The sequence below is a fragment of the Parasteatoda tepidariorum genome, chromosome 4 (assembly GCF_043381705.1).
Source record: "Parasteatoda tepidariorum isolate YZ-2023 chromosome 4, CAS_Ptep_4.0, whole genome shotgun sequence".
In the NCBI taxonomy this organism is placed as follows: Eukaryota; Metazoa; Arthropoda; class Arachnida; order Araneae; family Theridiidae; genus Parasteatoda; species Parasteatoda tepidariorum.
In genome coordinates this window covers 29,738,589-29,759,170 of record NC_092207.1, presented here as the reverse complement: position 1 = coordinate 29,759,170, position 20,582 = coordinate 29,738,589, and the positions used below count along the sequence as shown (strand labels likewise).

The 20,582-nt window shown below is 27.6% G+C and overlaps 2 protein-coding genes across 5 annotated transcripts in view; one reads left to right on the top strand and one right to left on the bottom strand.

Annotated features, from left to right (window-relative positions):
* Window positions 1-20,582, bottom strand: part of LOC107456732 (BLOC-1 related complex subunit 5) — a 67,297-nt gene that overhangs the window by 7,881 nt on the left and 38,834 nt on the right. Inside the window, exons 2-3 of the mRNA XM_071179711.1 lie at window positions 5,685-5,867; window positions 1,525-1,722 (exon numbers count right to left, since the gene is read on the bottom strand). Of these exons, the coding sequence (XP_071035812.1) occupies window positions 1,525-1,722; window positions 5,685-5,867 (381 nt within the window). The remainder of the gene's footprint in view (window positions 1-1,524; window positions 1,723-5,684; window positions 5,868-20,582) is intronic.
* Window positions 6,289-19,921, top strand: LOC107456727 (uncharacterized). Of its 4 annotated transcripts, none has more exons than XM_043047643.2 (3): window positions 6,289-6,460; window positions 8,236-8,376; window positions 15,308-19,921. In XM_043047643.2, the coding sequence occupies exons 1-3, from the start codon at window positions 6,305-6,307 to the stop codon at window positions 15,554-15,556; spliced, it is 546 nt and encodes a 181-aa protein (XP_042903577.1). In that variant the 5' UTR covers window positions 6,289-6,304; the 3' UTR covers window positions 15,557-19,921. The 4 variants fall into 4 exon arrangements, with proteins under 4 accessions (XP_042903577.1, XP_042903579.1, XP_042903576.1 ...); XM_043047645.2 differs by having other exon boundaries at window positions 6,289-6,487; XM_043047642.2 differs by lacking the exon at window positions 8,236-8,376 and adding an exon at window positions 13,713-13,856 and having other exon boundaries at window positions 6,292-6,460.

The following is a 20,582-nucleotide window of genomic DNA, read 5'->3' as shown; positions in this document are numbered from 1 at the left end:
TAAATAGCTAATTGTCTTTTCTTAAATAACAGTTCATATTTATTAAGTGGAACAACTATAAAATATATTTTAACTGTCATCACAAAATTTGTTTTTAACGGTATACAAGACTGTATTCTGATTTGCACCATTTCTGGTTTGTCATACCTTGCTTCTATCTTAATTTTATGTGTGTACATTGTTAGAATAATTTTTAAGTTTATAAATTAGCTTAGTATAAATATGGTGAGAAATTATTAGCCTAAAAAGGATACTAAGCTTCTAGAAAGCAAAATTAGTGAATTTCTTTTAATGATTGAAAATGAAAATTTCAATGTGAGAGCTGCTGCCAGAGCTGTTGAGTTGACATACCTTACTTTACTTTACACTTTCACTTAATGAAGTTAAAAAATCCAGCAAAAGTAACCCATGAGGGAACTCTCTTATATTTCAGCAGAACATGAGAATGAGTTGGCTGATTGCCTAAAATGTATGGCATGATGGAAAGATTTTTGGAAAATTTAAAGTGTTAATCTTTCTTCTTGCTTTTAAATAAATAGTTTTATTAGCTGCTTAAACATATCTTTTTGGTTTATTTGTTTGATCTTAATTACCATTATATAATTATTTTTAAGTAGCCCCTTTACAATAAAAACTGGTGATCAGTAATTACCCCAGAAGTGATCAGGAATTACCCCAGAAATGATCAAGACCAGGGGTAATTCCTGATCACTAAAAATTTAAAATCTTTCAAATTCTAATTAGATTTTCAAACAAAAGAAGGAGGCATAGGACTCATCTCATATAGCCTCAAACTTCCAGTAAATATTAAAATTCTATCTTGAATAGTTTTTTCACAAAATAGATGTTTGCATTTTTTGATCAGGAATTACCCCAGGTCACCCTACTAGTTTTACTAATACAATAAATAGTTAAGTATTCTTATTTATAAGGTATTGTGCTAAAAAATGAAGAAAAATAATAATAATATTGATTAGAAAAATAAAACATTTTACAGTTACTCAGCTAATTTCTATTTACTTAAATTTCTACTTCAGTACTGTTCATTCTTGAAAGCAAAATCAACCACTTCCAAACCAGTAAAATAACAAACATTTATTTTTATTTTTAAAAGTACAATGTATAATATTTTCACTAATACATTTGGTAATTTTTTTACTAATACAGTAAATAGTCATTCGTATTTGTGAGCAATGAACACAAATATCTTACTAATAAATATAAAATATTTGTTGATATTGAGTAAAAAATAAAACATTCAACAGTTGTAGTACAGATATAATTTCTATTTATTTTAATTTCATACCATCCTTTTACAATGATTGCTAATTACAGAGATTGCTGATAATTATTTTATTATGATTCTATTTAAATAATTAGCGGTCTGTTAGATCAACAGACTACTAATTATTACAAGCCCTGCTTAATGTGCGGAGGATTTTGGGATTTGAAAACATAGAATACAGTTGAAGGCTTAAGTAATGAAAACTAATAAATAATTGAAAATTTAAATTTATTATTTACCTCACGTATCCTTTGCGTAAGAACATTCTGTTCAGCACTGACAATTTCAGCACAAAGCTTAAGGTGCTCTTGATATCTTTGGCAGAGATTTAGTATACATTGATGGTCCAATTTGTCAAGAATTTCTTGATCTTGGATAGTTGGAATGTTTAAAGCACCCCGCATGATTGGATGAAAAGTTGGTATTTTCTGCAAGGGGAAAAAATATTATAATGTAACAATAACAAAAACAAACAAACTATTGTTTCGTTGCGTAAAATATCAATTTAACGCATATATTGTAAGAGTAATAAATGGTTTAAGTTTTGTGCGATGTATCTGAACTTTGATTTAAGCTGCCAATATAAAAATGAAAAAAAAAAATGCACAGCATATTATATGCAAAAATTCATTGCCTACATTACTGTTACAATGCTGAGGTTTCGTTTGGTTTCGTTTAGTTAAAAAGATGTTGCTTTTATCTCGCTATGAAGACCATGTTTGTTCCGTTAGATGGTTAGGAGAGACTTTAATCAGAAGTCTCTGTTTTGTGCAAAGATCATTGTCAAAATGTAGAACTTAATGCACTGTTTTTTTCTGGATTGGAAAACTTTATTCACAAATTATTTTCAGTGGAACTTATGACTCTTCACAATCAGTATGCATTATTCCATCACCTTTTTTTTTCTTTTCTTTTTAGATAATAAGGGCGTAACAATGTTTCTTGTAAATTATTTTCAGTGAGACTTCTGCACTTGTGTTACTTTGTAATTGCTATGGATTATTTTATTCTGAACTTAATCTAATCATGGAAACAAAAAATCATTCATCAAAAAAGTTTTTTTTAACAATTGTTTTTTTTAACAGGTCAAAAATTTAATAGCAGTATTTTGTATTTGAATAATTTATACTTTGTAATAAAAAATTTCTCGGTTTTTCCTCTTTTCTTTAATTTTTGTGATAGAATTTTATTTATTTAAACAAATAAATCTTCAGTTGTTTTTATTTTTCAAAAATTAAGGCTTTAAAATCAATAATCCCTTACGATCTTTAATTGTTTTTATATTAAAAGAAATTAAAATAAAATTTGTGTTATACATTTTTTTAAAGTAAAATTTGGCTTGTAGTTAAAAAGACTTAGTTTTAGTAATTAAATAAAAAGTTCAGTGATATTTTGATGTTTTAAAAGTAGTTTCATTTTTTTAAAAAAAAAATTAACAATACTACTATTTATTTTATTATTTTTAAAACTTTCTTTCAATCTATGAAAGTTTAATATTTTGTTAGAAATTCATTGCTACTTTTAAACAAATAAGTTGTAAAAACGGTAAATGAAATAAAACAAATTAAATTTATTTTTACGATTAATAAGTATAGAATTCAAAATTAAATAAAGCTTTATTATTTTAAATAAATAGATAAAAAAAAGTATAGCAATATTTCAAAAGCGGGTTCGATTCTTAAAATAATTTAAAACTTTGTTTTACTTAAGTAGTGTAAAATTACTTTTGCTTTTAACCATCGTTTTTTATTTTTAAAAAATTTCCAATAATATATGTAAAATTTATTGATAGAATTTCATTATTATTTTTAAACTATTAAATCTTAAGTTGTTTTTAATCAAAGAAAACTAGAAAGCTAAAACACTTGTTTTTATTTTTAGAATTAAGTCTTAAGTCAATCCATCTTTACTATTCTAATTAAAAATAATTAAGCAATGTAAATGTTATAAAAGCATTTTGACAATAATTAACATTTCCTTTTGTTATATATTTATTTATCTTATATATTTTTGATTGATTTAATATTTCTGATTTCATAGTTTTGATTTAAAAAAAAATAACAATATTCGATCTTTTGTTATATTGCAGTTATGTTAACAAATATATCACAATATAAAATTTCTTACATCAGCCAGTTCTAGTTGATGATAAATCAATATTATATAGTAAATTTTCAGTCTTTTACAATAAGCTAATTTATTACAATAAATAAAAATTTATAAAAAAATGTCTGGTAAACAAAACAACTTCAAGTAACATATACGGATAGAACATTTGCTAACAATTAAATGCACTTAACTCATAATAACAATGTTTTGTAAAAATAATTCTTGGTATCATTCACTCCAATTTTTATTAACTTTTAAAGATTAATTTTTATGCGTATATGACATGGAAAGTTACTATAACAAAAATTATAAAAACTACTTGATTCCTTTTTAATTGAGTTACATGCATACAAAATCTACAAATATAACAATTGTAAATGGCGTAATCGCCCATTAAGAAATAAACTTTAAATTAAAAAATTTTCATTTTTAGCTATATAAACACAATTTTAATGTATCAGGGTGCGTAGTCAAATCTTACAACAAAAAATAAGCACCTTTTAAGTGCTTTTCATTTTCAAGCACTCAAAAAATATTTTTAAGCACTATATACATTAACGAAATGCAAAATAATTTACTAAGATTTTACGTGATCATGATAAAATAACTAGTTTCTGACAAAGGACTCTTTGCTTGATTATATTAGCCATCATAAAATGATTTTTCGTTCCGATATCAGAGGGTGGAAAATGAAGCCTGAAATCGAAAATATCTTGCAAAATGCAACAGAGTTGCACATGAGAGTGCAATAATCTCACTGAACCCAGCTCAGTAGACGCACATGCCGACTCGCAAGTATTTCATCATACATGTAAAATGATTTTATACTTTATAGNTTCTGAATTAGAATTCTTTTCTTGCATGAACAATGTAAAACAGAAACAAACTGAGCTATAAGTTGGGAAGAATTGAAAGTTAAAAGGGAATAGTTTGTATCAACTACATATGTTTTTTTTATGTTTTAGTTAAGCTCATGTAGGTTCAATAACAATAATTTTATTCATTGTTATTCATTAAAAAATGACGAGAATCAATCGTGCCGTTATGCTTTTTAAGTATAACGGAAAAAGGTATAGTTCAAAGAGCAGAAGAAAGTATTGATGACAATTATGAAAGATGTAATATTGAAAGAATGCATAGGAGATGTGCCATCATACATGTTATTTAAAAGCATAATTATTGTGTTGTTTCTGCAAGTTTTTCTATTAACTGCAATTTATTTAAATTTAAATTTTTTTATTTCAATAACTTATTATTGGCAAAAAATTTTAATTTTTGAAAGAGGAATTAATTTTGAAGATTTCAATAATTGGTATAAATTCTTAAAATTTTACACTAGAACGCATTTCAAATGGGTTTAACCTCGTAGAGAGTGGATCTCATATGGTTTGGAAACCAAATCATCATACAAGTTGCACGGCAATCTTTGGGAGTTGGGGAGCCTCATAAAAGAGGGAGCGGAGCATACTAGTTACAACTATTGGAACCACTGTTTAAACACACCAGATGTTAAACAACATGGCCACTTTATACGAATAAACATGTTTTTATTTATATGTTTCTATTTATTAAAGCTATTTCGATTTATACAACTATTAATACCACTGTTTAAACACACCAGATGTTAAACAACAAGGCCACTTTTTACGAATAAACATGTTTTTATTTATATGTTTCTATTTATTAAAACTATTTCTATTTATAAAACTATTAAAACCACTGTTTAAACACACCAGATGTTAAACATGGCCCCTTTTTAGAAATAAACATGTTTTTATTTATATGTTTCAAATTTATTACATACTAAAAGGTCATGCATTAAATGAGTAAATGTTAGTGCATACGCTCACCATGCTCAGATCATTATATAATCTATGATCCCTAAGCATACAAAAAATAAAATAATTTCTTGTTATTACTAAGAGCCAGTTCTACCAACTTCAGTGTTCCTAATTGGAAAAAAAATTTTAAATTTTACAGAAAGAGGAATAATTAGGAGACTAAAAAAAATTTTAGCACGGTCAAACGAAACAATGAGAGAAATAAATATATGCTATACAAGTAATGCGTCTGTGGATTTAAAAACATTGAAGAAGCATTATTTTCAAGCATATGATATAAATAATAAACAAAACATTTTATAACTCAATCTGAATGACTATTGGTTTTCATATATGGTATTTTTTGCTACGTCTTTGCAACAAGGGGAATATTTCATGGATAATGTTTAAATATGGTTTGTTTTCAAACGGATAAAATCATGTTTTATACAACTAGTTCAGCCTAGTCACAATGTAAAATTACCTCCAATAGGGCGATTTACAGTATACGATATGTACGGAATATCAGAATCGGAACTAATTGATGGCCTAGGAGAAGAACATCTAACATTCTGAGGTTCCTTTACTTTAGTTGTTGATTTGACACTTTGGGATCTAGCTGACTGGCTACTTTGTTCCGAACCCATTTGTAACTGAAAAAGTGAAGAACAAGTTCAGAAGATTAATTAAAAATTCATTCAGTCATGTTTCAGGAATAAAAAAAAAAATTAGTCACAAATTTACTCTATCTGCCACTGTACACTGTCATAATCAAAATAAACAAAGTTGGAGCCACAGAGTAGAAAAAAGGAGATGGACAAGCCTTTGCATGCCAAGAAAGGAGCATTAACTTTCCTCAGTACAGAACGTCATAGTATCGCCATCTATTGAGATTAAAACTTTACTTAAAATTAGCAAACAATTTAATTTAAATAAGAAGTACTTTCATAATTTTCACATGAAAATTTAGAAATTAAATTGAAAATATGTTTTAGCCACAGAAAAAGCAAATTTTAATCAGTTTAAATAATATAATGATGTAAGTTTTTGTTTGCATAATTTTCAATGTAGATGGCAATATAAATGGGAAATGACTAACTCCGTTCAAAACGTAGAAGCACTACTGTTTCACCTCCTGCGCTTCCTGACTTCTTTGGTTTTGGTTTACTGTTGTTTTGTTGTTGAACTCCAATACTTGATGGCCAAAAGTATAAATATTGCAAAGGATCGAAGTTTCGTTGGCAAGGTATTAATTCGATGTGCTTGAATGACAGTAAATATGAATTCATATAATTTAGTTACTTTTTTTTACATATTTGAGAACTAGTAATCATTTTAGATGTTAGAAATTATCTAACATTGCCCTTATAAACTATTATGTCTCTTTATAACTTAGCAAACTCTATTTATAATAACGATAGTCCGTTTTTGTTTTCATTTGCCATTATTGAATTCCTACATTAATTAATTTCTAATTTGAGACGAATAGTACCCATTAACAATGTACAATTAACTTGTGAGGGAATAATTGCTTTTATTTTAAAATATAAATACTTGCTTAGAAAAATTATAAATTTTTATGATTTTGTGCATGACAAAATTTTCTGTATTTTCTTCAGAGTATCAATAGTTCTAATTGTATCCAGTGTTCATAGTTATCTTATTTATTGATCAAATCACTAATGATTTTGGTAAATTGTATGTATCTTTGAAATTTCGTAGGAAATACAGTTGAACCTGTTTATCTCGAATCTCACGGAATAAGCGAAAAATTCGAGATAAAGAGGTTTTGAGTTATACAGGTACTTTTTTTAATTGAATTAGGAAATTCTATTAAAAGTGTAATTGTTTTTAGTAGAAAAATATAGACATTTCTAATTATACCACATACATTATATACTAATTATACCACTTACATATATTTACATAGCAGTTTTTTAACATACATTTAACGCTGAAAATAATTTTTCCAAGATTTTTGACCTATAATCTTATTTGTTACGATTATTCTTTTGAGGTTAGAAAGATCGCAAATTCCTCAGAGCTAACATTTTCCTGGGTTTCAAGAGTAGTTTATAAGAATTTTACAGCTTTTTCTACTCCTTTTGCATTCACTTTTGATTCATCAATATGATCTTCAGCTTCTTCCTCTTCATCTGATATTCCTTTGACATTATCTATGATTTCCGCATCTGTCAATGTTCCTCGTGTTGCCAGGCAGTTGTCCACTTGTAAAAATCTTCAAAATTAAGGTCAACATTAAATCTAGATTTCATTACATTTTCAGCGTTAACATTTTATTCTTCTTTACTGATGCCTTCAACCTCTTATTCATCATCTTCCACAGCTATTCTTAAAACCAGCTTTTTAAAATCATTTTGGATAGTTTTTAGAGGCACATTTCTCCAGGCAAAACAGTAATTCTGATATCATCTAACTTTTTTCATCAATGGCATCTACAAGTTTGCTTCCCAACTTTTTTCTATAGTTCACTTTAAAACTCTTAATTATCCTTTGATCCATTGGTTGCAATTTTGAGGTCAAAATGAATTTCTATTCTTAGCTTTCTTATCTATGTTGAAAAGCTAACCCCTGTTGGTCACTACTCATTAACCCCTCACTTACTATCAGAATCATTGTATTCCTTTCTAGTTAAGGGCAGGGACAGTGATTGAAATTCCAAAAAACACCCCCAACCTGTTAATCCCTACTTCCTGTGGGTTCACGAAATTCATCTCTGTCTACGAGTTCTACTGATATAGAAAGTTATGACATTTGTGTTCTATCATCAGAAATTCGAGAAACAGAGGTTTTGAAAAAAAAATTTAGAAATAAACATGGAAAATACATTGATTTTAGAGAGTAAATGTAGGGAATTTTAGAAATTTCGAGATAAAGAGGTTTTCGAGATAAACCGGTTCAACTGTACAAGCAATTTTATTTGTTATTTCTGTTTCTACAAACTGTTAGTACATATGCATTCAAAGTTTTTTAATTGTTTATGTTTGTTTATATATAAAGATGGAGACTACTAAAACACTTAGAAATTTTGATCCAGACACAATAAATAGATTATTGATGTCTATGGGTCATTTGAAGTTCTCCCTACGGTCTCTTGCTTCAGAAGGTGTCTGTTCAGAAGATGCAGTGTTGGCTACTGAGGTATATTTTATTTGAAATAATTTTATAAATGTTTGTAATTTTCCCCCATTTCATTGTGTGTTTGTAATTTTTATAATATAGTTTAGGGTGTTTCAAAAATATCATTTATAAAGCTATAAAAAATTTAGTGTATTACAGGGCTCGAAAAACCGCCCGTCCTCAGCGGTCAAAAATTCCCAGCGGACAACGAATTTCTCAAATCCGACGTCCGTGCAGACGACCATTTTCCCATTGATGTTGATTATACCTTTTCAATTTTTGCTATCTGACAAGAGTCTAGCGCCTCACTTCTAAAATGACCCTCTAATCTAGAAATACAGCAACATACTGCGCATGGTGGAATTGATATTCTCTGTCTCCCGTACTGCAGCTGTTGAAAGGGACTTTTCAGCAATGAACTTACAATAAAAAGAAGAAAACATTACGTACTGGTCTTAAACAAGAAGTGTTAAACGCAATTATGAACATCTACCTAAATGGAAAACCCCTTTCAGATTTTTGTGCAGAAACCTCTATAAATCATTAGCTTGATTGTGGAACTGGCAAACGTCATATTTCATTCATTTAAAAAACGCAGTACCCTCGGATAACTTGACATTCCAGATAACTTGACATTTGTCATTTAAATTATTTCATGAAATAAATAAATAATTTCATAAAAGAAATAAATTATTTGTTATACTAGGTTCCTATTAGTAACCTAGTATTCCTTTTATTACTGTATAATGCAATCGTAGTATTTGTAATCCTTGTAACTACTAATTCATTGTGCAATTTATGTGAATGTTTGTAATAAATAAGAGAAAATTATATTTTTATTTATTTAGAAGCGACGGGTTAGTTTCAAAGGAGGACGGGTACATTGTTGGACAAGCCGTCCTCGGGGACGGGTAAAATTTTTGAGTTTTTTCGAGCCCTGGTGTATTAACAGTTTGTCCTTAAATAGCAATTTTATTACTATAGACCAATAATGCCCCTTTTTTAAATGTTTTTTTTTCTCCTCAAAATATGAAACAGGCAGTATTTTTTCTTGTTTTTATATAATTTATTTTGTTTGGGAGGTGACGGTGGATGTATGCCCCTTCAATAATTAGAAATCTCTACAAGTTCGCCACAATATTTCAGGCAAAGAAAGAAAATTTTTGCGAACTATCATCAGATTCAATTCCTTAAAGTTTGAAACAAGAAAGAGATAAAATAATTAATCTTTTTGCAGGCATTTTGGACATTTCGGAATATTTTTCTTCTTATCAGTGAAATATCGGCAACTATTAGATCCCTGTAATACCCATGATTTTGGACATTTTTCTATAATTGCTGATTTGTATTTTTTACAAAAGCTAAACTTAAGATTGCAATAGACAAAAGTTAATGTTCCTAAAACAATCATTTTATTCTATTATAGCAATAATACTATCCAACACCAAAATGTGTCCAAGGCCTAGTTTTCCAAGAATACTGTAAATTAATATTAAATGTTGAAAAATAACTTAAAAAAAAGTCTTATCTGAGAACTATTTGTTTATTTAAAAAAGATTAAAAATAAGTGGTACTCAGATGTATAATGCAAAATGCCATGAAATAATGAGATATAAAAGTAATAAAGACTAAAATAAAATTAAATATAATATGAACTTAAAAACACAATATATAATAACCTAAAAATAATATGAACTTATTCCTTTTTAAAATCTGTCCCTAAAAACAAAATATTTGGCAGTCATCAGTTAAGTAAGCTGTAGGAAAAGAGATGCCCAAGGCTTGGTCTAAATTCTGTGCAATTTTTTTTAAAACCTAATTTTCTAAAAAGAAAAACAGATGTGATTGTATCCCTGGGGTATCCTGTAATTCCAGATTTTTGGTATAATCCTTTCGGGTCTAAGAATTAGGTGTGCATGGCATATGATTTTTTGGGAAATATCTCGCGAAATTCCACATTTCTCGAGACCATTAGACCATTGGTTCTAGAACTTTCGCTAATCAAAAACATATAATCTGACAAAATCTTCACGGAATTCCTCTGTCTAAAATTCAAATTTTGAAAGTTTTGCTAATTCCCGTTAAGGAGACGCTTACATTCTTCTGCCAATGGGCATGAATCCTCAGATTAATTCTTTTAGTTTGGTGGATTTTCACCATTTTGAGTAGTGCCGGAATCCACCGCTAATATCACGGTTCGTATTCTCACAGTTTGAATATTAAACATTGTTTTTTGCATTTACCTTATTTAAGTTATACATTGCGATTTGTATTCACGTGGCTTACAAAAAGTACATTGCGATTTGTATTCATACAATTTTAAATTCCGAAACCGTGATTTGTTTTCAAGCGATTTTAAAAATACAAAATCACGCCTCATGTTCACGCAATTTAAAAAATCCCACATCGCGATTCGTGTAAGTTAGTTACTATAAAAGTGCGATATTCATCATTGGTAAAAAATTAAATTATAAATTTTATTTAAACAACATTATGTTAAATAGGAAACATGTATGGTAATTTAAATTAATATCTTGATATTTTTTGCACATGAAATTTTGAGGATTTTTCACTTTGTCTCACTATCACCCCTTTAAAACCTAAAGAGAATTTTCTTTCATTTCTATAAGAACTTCAATTTTGAATGAAGGCTTTTTAAAAATTTGATAAGATATTAAAGTAAGATTTTTTAGTGTTTTAAGAAAGGAGCTTGCTGTAAATTTTATCCTGGATCCTGCCAAATCTGTATTTAGCCTTGATCATGGGTTAATGTGATATGTTAGACAAGTAAATTCAGTCATATTATGGTATATATTGTCTTCTCTGAAACTGATTAAAATTTAATGGTTTTCCTTTCAATAGTAAGATTACATGAGGAATAGTTATAGATAATTATGTATATTAAAAGTGTAACAAAAGAATATGTTTTAGTGTCGGTGTTAGTTTATAAATCATAATAAAAACGTTAGTTTACAGTTGGTCCATTTGCAATGAAAAACAATGCTTTGTTAGCAACTTACTAATGTTTCTTTACTTGCTAAAACTCTTTTTTTAATTTTACTTATTATAATAATTTTATAAATATGTATTTGCATATTTTTGTATATAAATTTTAAATATATATAAATTTTTTATAATTTTAAATTAAAATATCTGCGGAATTTTAACTTTAAAAATTCAAATTTGCTGAACATAGGTGCCACTCTTCAGTCCTGAGAATTCAAATCAGGCTCTGTCCTTTTAATTAATATCTATTTCCAATTTGTTTTTTAAATTAAGTTTTCGAAAAAAAAAATTTTTTTTTCTTTAGAAAATTTAAAAGTATTTTAACTGAATAATATTCAATCATGAAATAATTTTTTTTTAACTGAATATTATTCAATCATGAAATAAAAAATTGTTAACTGAATATTATTCAATCATATTGAAATCTCAAATAAACAGTACTACTGCGGACTGGTCGTAAAACTAGTCAGCGGACTAGTCAGTAGATTACCAAAGTCAAGCATTACTGACAGTGGTCACTCAGCAGGTGATTGACCAATCTGATCAGCCTGTGAAGGGACCGTGGGTGCACTGTATATGTTCTCATTAAGCCTTTCTACTATAAAGTGGGTAGCTTCATCCGCAGGTCTCTGAGCTACCAAAGCGTGGGAGTCATTTCCTCAACAGAGGATCAAAGTTGTGATGGCCTGTCTATTTCCTTTACAGAGAATCAAAATTGTGTTGGCAATTGTCTCTGAATTATCGTCAGACGGTCGTCAATGGTGCAGCTCTAGTGTGACGTAAATAAATAACTACCACTACTGAGTAAAAAAACAACTACAGTTGGGAACCGATTATCCGGAATGATCGGGACCATCGCTATTCCGGATAACTGATTTTTCCGGTTTTCTGAATCGCTACAAAAAGGCGTTTTTTATTGTTAAACCCAACTAAAAAAAAATTTTTTTTTTTGGAAATAATCTTAAAAAGAAGAAAAAACGATGAAGTAATACACTAATGNCCAGTGTTCATAGTTATCTTATTTATTGATCAAATCACTAATGATTTTGGTAAATTGTATGTATCTTTGAAATTTCGTAGGAAATACAGTTGAACCTGTTTATCTCGAATCTCACGGAATAAGCGAAAAATTCGAGATAAAGAGGTTTTGAGTTATACAGGTACTTTTTTTAATTGAATTAGGAAATTCTATTAAAAGTGTAATTGTTTTTAGTAGAAAAATATAGACATTTCTAATTATACCACATACATTATATACTAATTATACCACTTACATATATTTACATAGCAGTTTTTTAACATACATTTAACGCTGAAAATAATTTTTCCAAGATTTTTGACCTATAATCTTATTTGTTACGATTATTCTTTTGAGGTTAGAAAGATCGCAAATTCCTCAGAGCTAACATTTTCCTGGGTTTCAAGAGTAGTTTATAAGAATTTTACAGCTTTTTCTACTCCTTTTGCATTCACTTTTGATTCATCAATATGATCTTCAGCTTCTTCCTCTTCATCTGATATTCCTTTGACATTATCTATGATTTCCACATCTGTCAATGTTCCTCGTGTTGCCAGGCAGTTGTCCACTTGTAAAAATCTTCAAAATTAAGGTCAACATTAAATCCAGATTTTATTCCATTTTCAGCGTTAATATTTTATTCTTCTTTACTGTTGCCTTCAACCTCTTATTCATCATCTTCCACAGCTATTCTTAAAACCAGCTTTTTAAAATCATTTTGGATAGTTTTTAGAGACAAATTTCTCCAGGCAAAACAGTAATTCTGATATTGTCTTACTTTTTTCATCAATGGCATCTACAAGTTTGCTTCCCAACTTTTTTCTATAGTACACTTTAAAACTCTTAATTATCCTTTGATCCATTGGTTGCAATTTTGTGGTCAAAATGAATTTCTATTCTTAGCTTTCTTTTCTATGCTGAAAAGCTAACCCCTGTTGGTCACTACTCATTAAGCCCTCACTTACTGTCAGAATCATTTTAAGTTAAGGGCAGGGATAGTGATTGAAATTCCAAGAAACACCGCTAACCTGTTCATCCCTACTTCCAGTGGGTTCACAAAATTCATCTCTGTCTACGAGTTCTACTGATGTAGAAAGTTATGACATTTGTGCTCTATCATTAGAAATTTGAGAAACGGAGATTTTGAAAAAAAATTCGACATAAACATGCAAAATACATTGATTTTAGACAGTAAGTGTAGGGAATTTTAGAAATTTCGAGATAAACAGGTTCAACTGTACAAGCAATTTTATTTGTTATTTCTGTTTCTACAAACTGATAGTTCATATGTATTCAAAGTTTTTTAATTATTTATGTTTGTTTATATATAAAGATGGAGACTACTAAAACACTTAGAAATTTTGATCCAGACACAATAAATAGATTATTGATGTCTATGGGTCATTTAAAGTTCTCTCTACGGTCTCTTGCTTCAGAAGGTGTCGTTTGTTCAGAAGATGCAGTGTTGACTACTGAGGTATATTTTATTTGAAATAATTTTATAAATGTTTGTAATTTTTCCCCATTTCATTGTGAGTTTGTAATTTTTATAATATAGTCCCTGTGGCAGGATTTTTTCGAGCTATCTGCGACAAAACTCAATAGCACTAATATCTTTCTGCAAGATACTTTTAATAATAACAAACATATATGCTACTAATTTAAAATAACAAAAGTGCTGTGTTTTCAAACAAAAAACTATACCTAATTTTTTTTAATTGACCATGTAATAATTTTTTATTCTAATTTTATTGGTGATATTTTCACATTTTAATGGGGGGATGCACTATTTTTTCCTTTGTCGCATTTTGTTAATAATCGTCAAAATAAAAATAAATAATTATAAATCACGAAATCCACGTAGTAGTAATCTCCGAAAAAAGATAGATGACTAAATCACGCAAATCGGACAAGTAAAAAAGGGATTACTCAAATGCTTGTTTTGTTTCAAGATTAGGTTGTTGTAATAAATCGTATCATATAAAAAAATATTGGATTTAAAAACTGTGGAGAAATCAATAGCGATAACTGCCAAAAAAAATCAATAAAATCATTGCCTTAAAAAGTAAATACTCAAAGACACAAATCTAATTTTCCGTATTGTTTAAAATAAATTTGGATATTTAAAAACCACTTGAAAATCAATATAAAAAAATGCCGAAAATACAATTGAAACATTACATCGATTTACAGAATTATCGCCATAAATTGAGCATGCCAAAAAGTGATCAAAATGCATGATTCAAATATTACGTGTAAATTTATGTAGAAAAGAAAACTAAAACTTTTTAAAAGAAAAATCTTTCTGCAAGAACTCTGTATTGTTCTGCGACAATGTCGCCATGTCACTGCGTTTCTGCCATGAGGAATATGGTTTAGGATGTTTCAAAAATATCATTTATTAAGCTATAAAAAATTTAATGTATTAACAGTGTTTGAATATCAATTTTATTACTATAGACCGATAATGCCCTTTTTTAAATGTTTTTTCTCTACGCAAGATATGAAACAGACAATATTTTTGCTTGTTTTTATGTAATTTATTTGGATTGTTTGCGAGTGGACGTTGGATATATGCCCCCTCAATAATCAGAAATCTATAAAAGTTCCCTGTGTTATTTCAGACAAAGAAAGAAAATTTTTGCGAACTATCATCACATTCAATTGCTTAAAGTTAAAAACAGGAAGGCGATAAAATAATTAATCTTTTTGCCGGCATTTTGGACTTTTCAGAATATTTTTCTTCTTATCAGTGAAATATAAGCAACTATTAGATCCCTGTAATGCCCATGACTTTGGACATTTTTCTATAATTGATGAGTTGTATTTTTTACAAAAGCAAAACTTAAGATTGCTATAGGCAAAAGTTAATGTTCCTAAAAGAATTATTTTATTGTATTATGTATTTATGTGTTCTTAATTCTCTAGGAATGTGAAAGTTTTCCTTGTGATGTCCCTATAGAATCCAATAAGATCTTGGAGAAAGCAATATCTGAAATAGCTTCAACACCGGAAAATAGTGATGCCAAATGTGCCAAGATTCCCAATAATAAAACTTCTATTGAAAATCTACAAATTGTTCGAGATAAATTACGTAAAGAACTGAAAAATATTCGTTTGTATCATCAATCTATTCTTTCTGAAAAACTTGAGGAAAAGAATAATTTAACTAGTTGATAGTTCTAGGTTTTTATTATTATGTTTTAAATTGTAGAGTTAGGTAAATACAACTTTACTTTTTAACTTTAATGATACATGTTAACCATGTATTTCTATGAGGGGTTTTGATTACTCCTTAAAAGTTTTTATTTAAAAAAACTGTATTTCTTTCTAATTTTTTTGTGCAATAAGTTTTATTTTTTGTTAAAAGTATGTTACAGTATTCAATTCATCTATAACTTATTTGTGTGAAGAACTATTGTTACCTATTTTTAAAGTTTATTTGAACTGAACATTTGCATTTCCTGTTACAAAACTATTGGTAAAACTATTGCAAAATACCTTGTTCCTCTGCAAATGTCTTGGCATGTCTTATTTTATTAGTTAAAGAATATTAAGATACACTTTGAGCAAATAATTTTTTAACATTGGGTTTCTTATTTAATTTTTTTTAGTTAAATATGATATGCCATGATTATTTTTTTTAAGTTCCAAATTTTCATAAAACTATATTTTTTAAATTGTATGAAATATGAAAGCTTATTATAATCAAGGCAAAAAAAAGACCTCTTTTTTTTTCAAAATTTTATTTTAGAGAAAATTGCATTTGAATGCAACTTGCTTTTACTATTTTAACTTTTGCACTAAAGTTTGTCTTAAAATGCATACTAACAGGGCTGATTGTGCTCTGGAAAAAATCCGGATTTCCGGAATTTTCGCTAACAGTGATCCGGAAGTTTCCGGAGATCGAAGGTCCAGATGTTTCAATAAATCATTGATTACAGAAGTTTCCGAAAATCAAATTTTCAAAGGTGGAACTTAAAAACACAGTTTATTTTATTTGTTTATAAGGAAGAGCCAAAGAGATACTTTATAAGCTCATATTCATGATTAATTTTCATTTTTTATCAATAAATAGTTGTTATAATCATAAACTCAAGAAAGAAAGACATATTTGTAAATTTTAATTACTTCTCCAGGTCATCATAGCTATGTGTAAATGGTATAGGTATGTGTAAAATTGTAAATATATTTTAAGTTAACTAACAAATATTGAGAAAAAAGAAAAAAAACTTGTTTAAATTTTTTTCTAATTTTTCAATTAAAGTGTTCTTTTTTTTCTTCCTCTTCTTCTTTTTTTTTTAAACTTTTTAACTCAATGAATTTTCCGGAATTTTGACTTGGGCTCACAATCACCCCTGAACTAAGTTCCTAAAAGTGCACTAATTTCTTCCAGGAATATTGATTCTAATTTTGTGAACAATCATTTTGTTATTACTAATTCATTTCATTAATTTCTTTAGTTTTTTTTAAAAAGTTGTTTTCTTTGAAAAAAAAAACTAAATATTCTTTTGTTTAAATATTTTTTAAAAAAAAATATTTTGTTTCTTTGTGCATTTTAATATTAGTTCATGTCGCTTTGATATCTTCATTGCTACTAATTATCAATGTTATTAGTAATAACATGATTTTATTAGCTTCATTTTACATAAACATAAATATGTGATTTTCATTATTAGTTGATTTTGTTTGAATTATATTTCGCAGTGCTACAAGATCCTTTCATAATTTTTAAAAATGCTTCAAAAGCATTTCTAACTACAGCAAAAGCCTTTACAAAATCAATCAAATGAGTTTTTTTAATGAAAAATATGATTGTTGAATTAATCTATTTTTTAGCATTAGATGACAGTAATTATAATAATCTTGATTGAATAAAAATCTTGATTTGTTATGCATTTGTTCCAAGTTTCTAGTAAATACTTAACATATTTGAGTAGAACTTGTTCACTTGATTTTTGGTCTTGCTCATTTTTGGTTTAATGTGTAAAACACTTGATTAATAAAATATTTTGAAATTTAATGAATTAGAAAGTTAAAGCAGATGACAAAATTGAAATTAGAACTACTTTACTTAGTAGCTTTTAAAGAAAGGGCAATTTTCTCTTAGTTTTTATAATACTTGGTCTCAATGAAAATTATTAAATTTTTATAATGAAATATTCTGGGCCCACGTTAAGAACCTTAAATTATTAGCTGGTAAATTAGCCGAATATTAAAAGTATAGGCCAAAGTTCAAAATTCTTAGCAAATCTTAACAATTTCTTATGATTAATTTTTTAACATAGAAAACTTCAAATCAAAATACAAATTTACCACGCTTTGAATTGTTTTATAAAATGCAAATTCAAATCATAAGTTATTTTGCAGTTATGATGTAATTGTCTAGAGCTGTAATTTAAGAAAAAACATTAGGCAACATTATGTTATTGCCACATATTTTTTGCATCCAATTTGGATGATAATATGCATCTTACTACCATATAATCTGTTTTATTGACACAAACTGTAGGAAAAAATTTGTCAAGTTATGTCACTTGATCTGGCAACAAACTTAGTAATCTGTGCTTTCATAATCTCTTGTGTTACTTACATTATCTATAGTACTTAATATAATTCTAATCTGTTATGCAACTTATCTGTAATGACTGTAATCGAATAAAAAATACAGGAATTGAGAATTTACTTTTACTTTTTTTCTTCTTTTCTGGATTGAGGAGAATATATATATTTCTTTTTGGTAGAAAAATTATTCACCAATACTTTCGCCGAATTAACGATTTTGTTGCATTTGACGAGGTGGTGAATGCTTTGCAGGGGCAATGAAAATTAATTCCACAGACTTTAATCTTTTAATGCAATGATCATGCTTCACAATTGATTCTCATAAATGCTACAAGATGTGCAATTCTGGGAATTTTTTGTAATCACCACTGATAATATACATATCATATTAAGTCCATGTAATATTTCACATTAAACTGAATTAATTTTGTAACAATACTTTTATAATCTTGAAATTTTTTCAACATAGGTGAAATATTTATTTAATTCTTATGAAATGGATCTTAACACTTTATTGAAAATTTACCATAACTAGATTTTTGTTCATTAAAAATGTTCTCATATCATTTATCTATTACTCTTAAAATAAACATATCATTTTCTTTTTATTATGAAGTCATGTTTTGAAACTTAGATACTTGGTTTTTATATTTATCTTGTGTCATATGTTTACATAGTTATTATGAGTGTCTTATTTACATAGTTCAGTTTAGATGTTTATGAGAGTATTATTATTTCATAAAAAAATACCTGTATTTTTATGATAATTCCATCTTAAAATTCAGTAATGCAAAGTTTGCATTAATTATAAAAAAATTAAAAAAAATGCTTCTAAATAATTTAGAATAATGATCTTTTTTGTTCTCTATATCTACTTTCTTACTTTCACTACATCTTACTTCCTTTTGGACTTGTTTATTTGTAAAATATTTTTTATAAAACTAATCGGTAATAGAATTAGAAATATTTCGCTTGCTCTAATACAGTCTAACTCATGTATAAAGAGACCTGATTTATTTAAGAAACCTGAAATATTTGATTTGTATAATGTTATGTCTTTGGCTTGCTTGTATGCTTGTAATAAGCAATCCCTAGTTTCAGTAATCGCAATTTTTTTAATTCATAAAATTTCTACTTAATTTTACCTCCCAAGCTCAGAAAAATTCCCTTCTTAGAAAAATTTATTTCTGATGTTTTGTGAGTTGACGAATTCCTTTTTGATGTTGCATTGTTTAAAAGGCCATGAAGCTTATCTGAAGAACATTAATACAACAAAGTGAATATTTGAAAGTTTAAAGCAAATTATTTACTTTTGTACAAAATTGTACTGAAAATACTAATTGTAAAGAAATAAAAAATAAATTATATTTTTAATTTAGTTTGTATTTATGAACTTACATGATTTTAACTGGAAACCTGTTTTTTAAAAGCAGTCCCTTTATGCTTGTTAAAGGAAAGTTCGACTGAATTGATAACTTTTCATTTGAGCAATTTATTCTTGACAATCCCATGTTTTCTGATTTCTGTAATTTTTTATTGTTATGTTTATTTATTTTAATGCAATTCAAATATTTGTTTAATTCACAGAAAGTAAGATTTTCGTGTCATACATTGAAATTTTTTTTTTTTACTTTGAACTATTCAAATGAAATTGCATGTATTAATTTAATGTCAGTGCTAATATTTTTGTGCCACAATATTTTGTATATTTTAGTGTCATATATATGTGAGTGAAGTTTTTGTTCGCTATTTCAACTCCAGTTTGTGTGTGTGTGTGCATTTTTTTTTCTATTTTGTTGTATAGATTTATTTTACAATTATGTTTTACAGTTATATTTTATAGATTAAGAAATATTTAGATAAATCTCAAAAATCAAAGAAAAAAAATCATATGTACACTATGTTTTCGAGTGAAGAACAAATTATTTTTCAGAATTGTGTCAAATATTATTTAATAAAATAAACTTCTATTGTTAATATGTTTATTAATTTTTTATTATCTTTTTCGTATACAATAATTAACAGTTATTCTATAATACTTTGTATCAATACTGAAAGAAAACACAAATAATAAAATTCGAAAAGGATAAAACTTCTTTGAAAAAAACGCGCTAAGAAGCAGCAGAAATTTCAGAAAAAAGTATCAATACAAGAAACGAATGAAATAAAAATATGACCACCAAAGCCGACGTCTTCAGGGGGTACCGGCCTCGGTAGCCATTAAAAACAAAACCATTTCTAATTGAGGGAGAAGCAAATGCTTAAAATATCTCCCTCAGTACCCCGATGGTTTTGTATAGAGGTCCAGGAAAAACAAGATGCATTCAAAATAATTAACAAATTAAGAAAAGAAACTCAATCAAAATCATCAGAAAAATAAAAATTTTATTTTTAAATAAATAATTTTATTTAAAATAATTTTATTTAAAAATAAAAATTTTATTTTTCTGGTGATTTTGATTGAGTTTCTTTTCTTAATTTGTTAATTATTTTGAATGCATCTTGTTTTTCCTGGACCTCTATACAAAACCATCGGGGTACTGAGGGAGATATTTTAAGCATTTGCTTCTCCCTCAATTAGAAATGGTTTTGTTTTTAATGGCTGCCGAGGCCGGTACCCCCTGAAGACGTCGGCTTC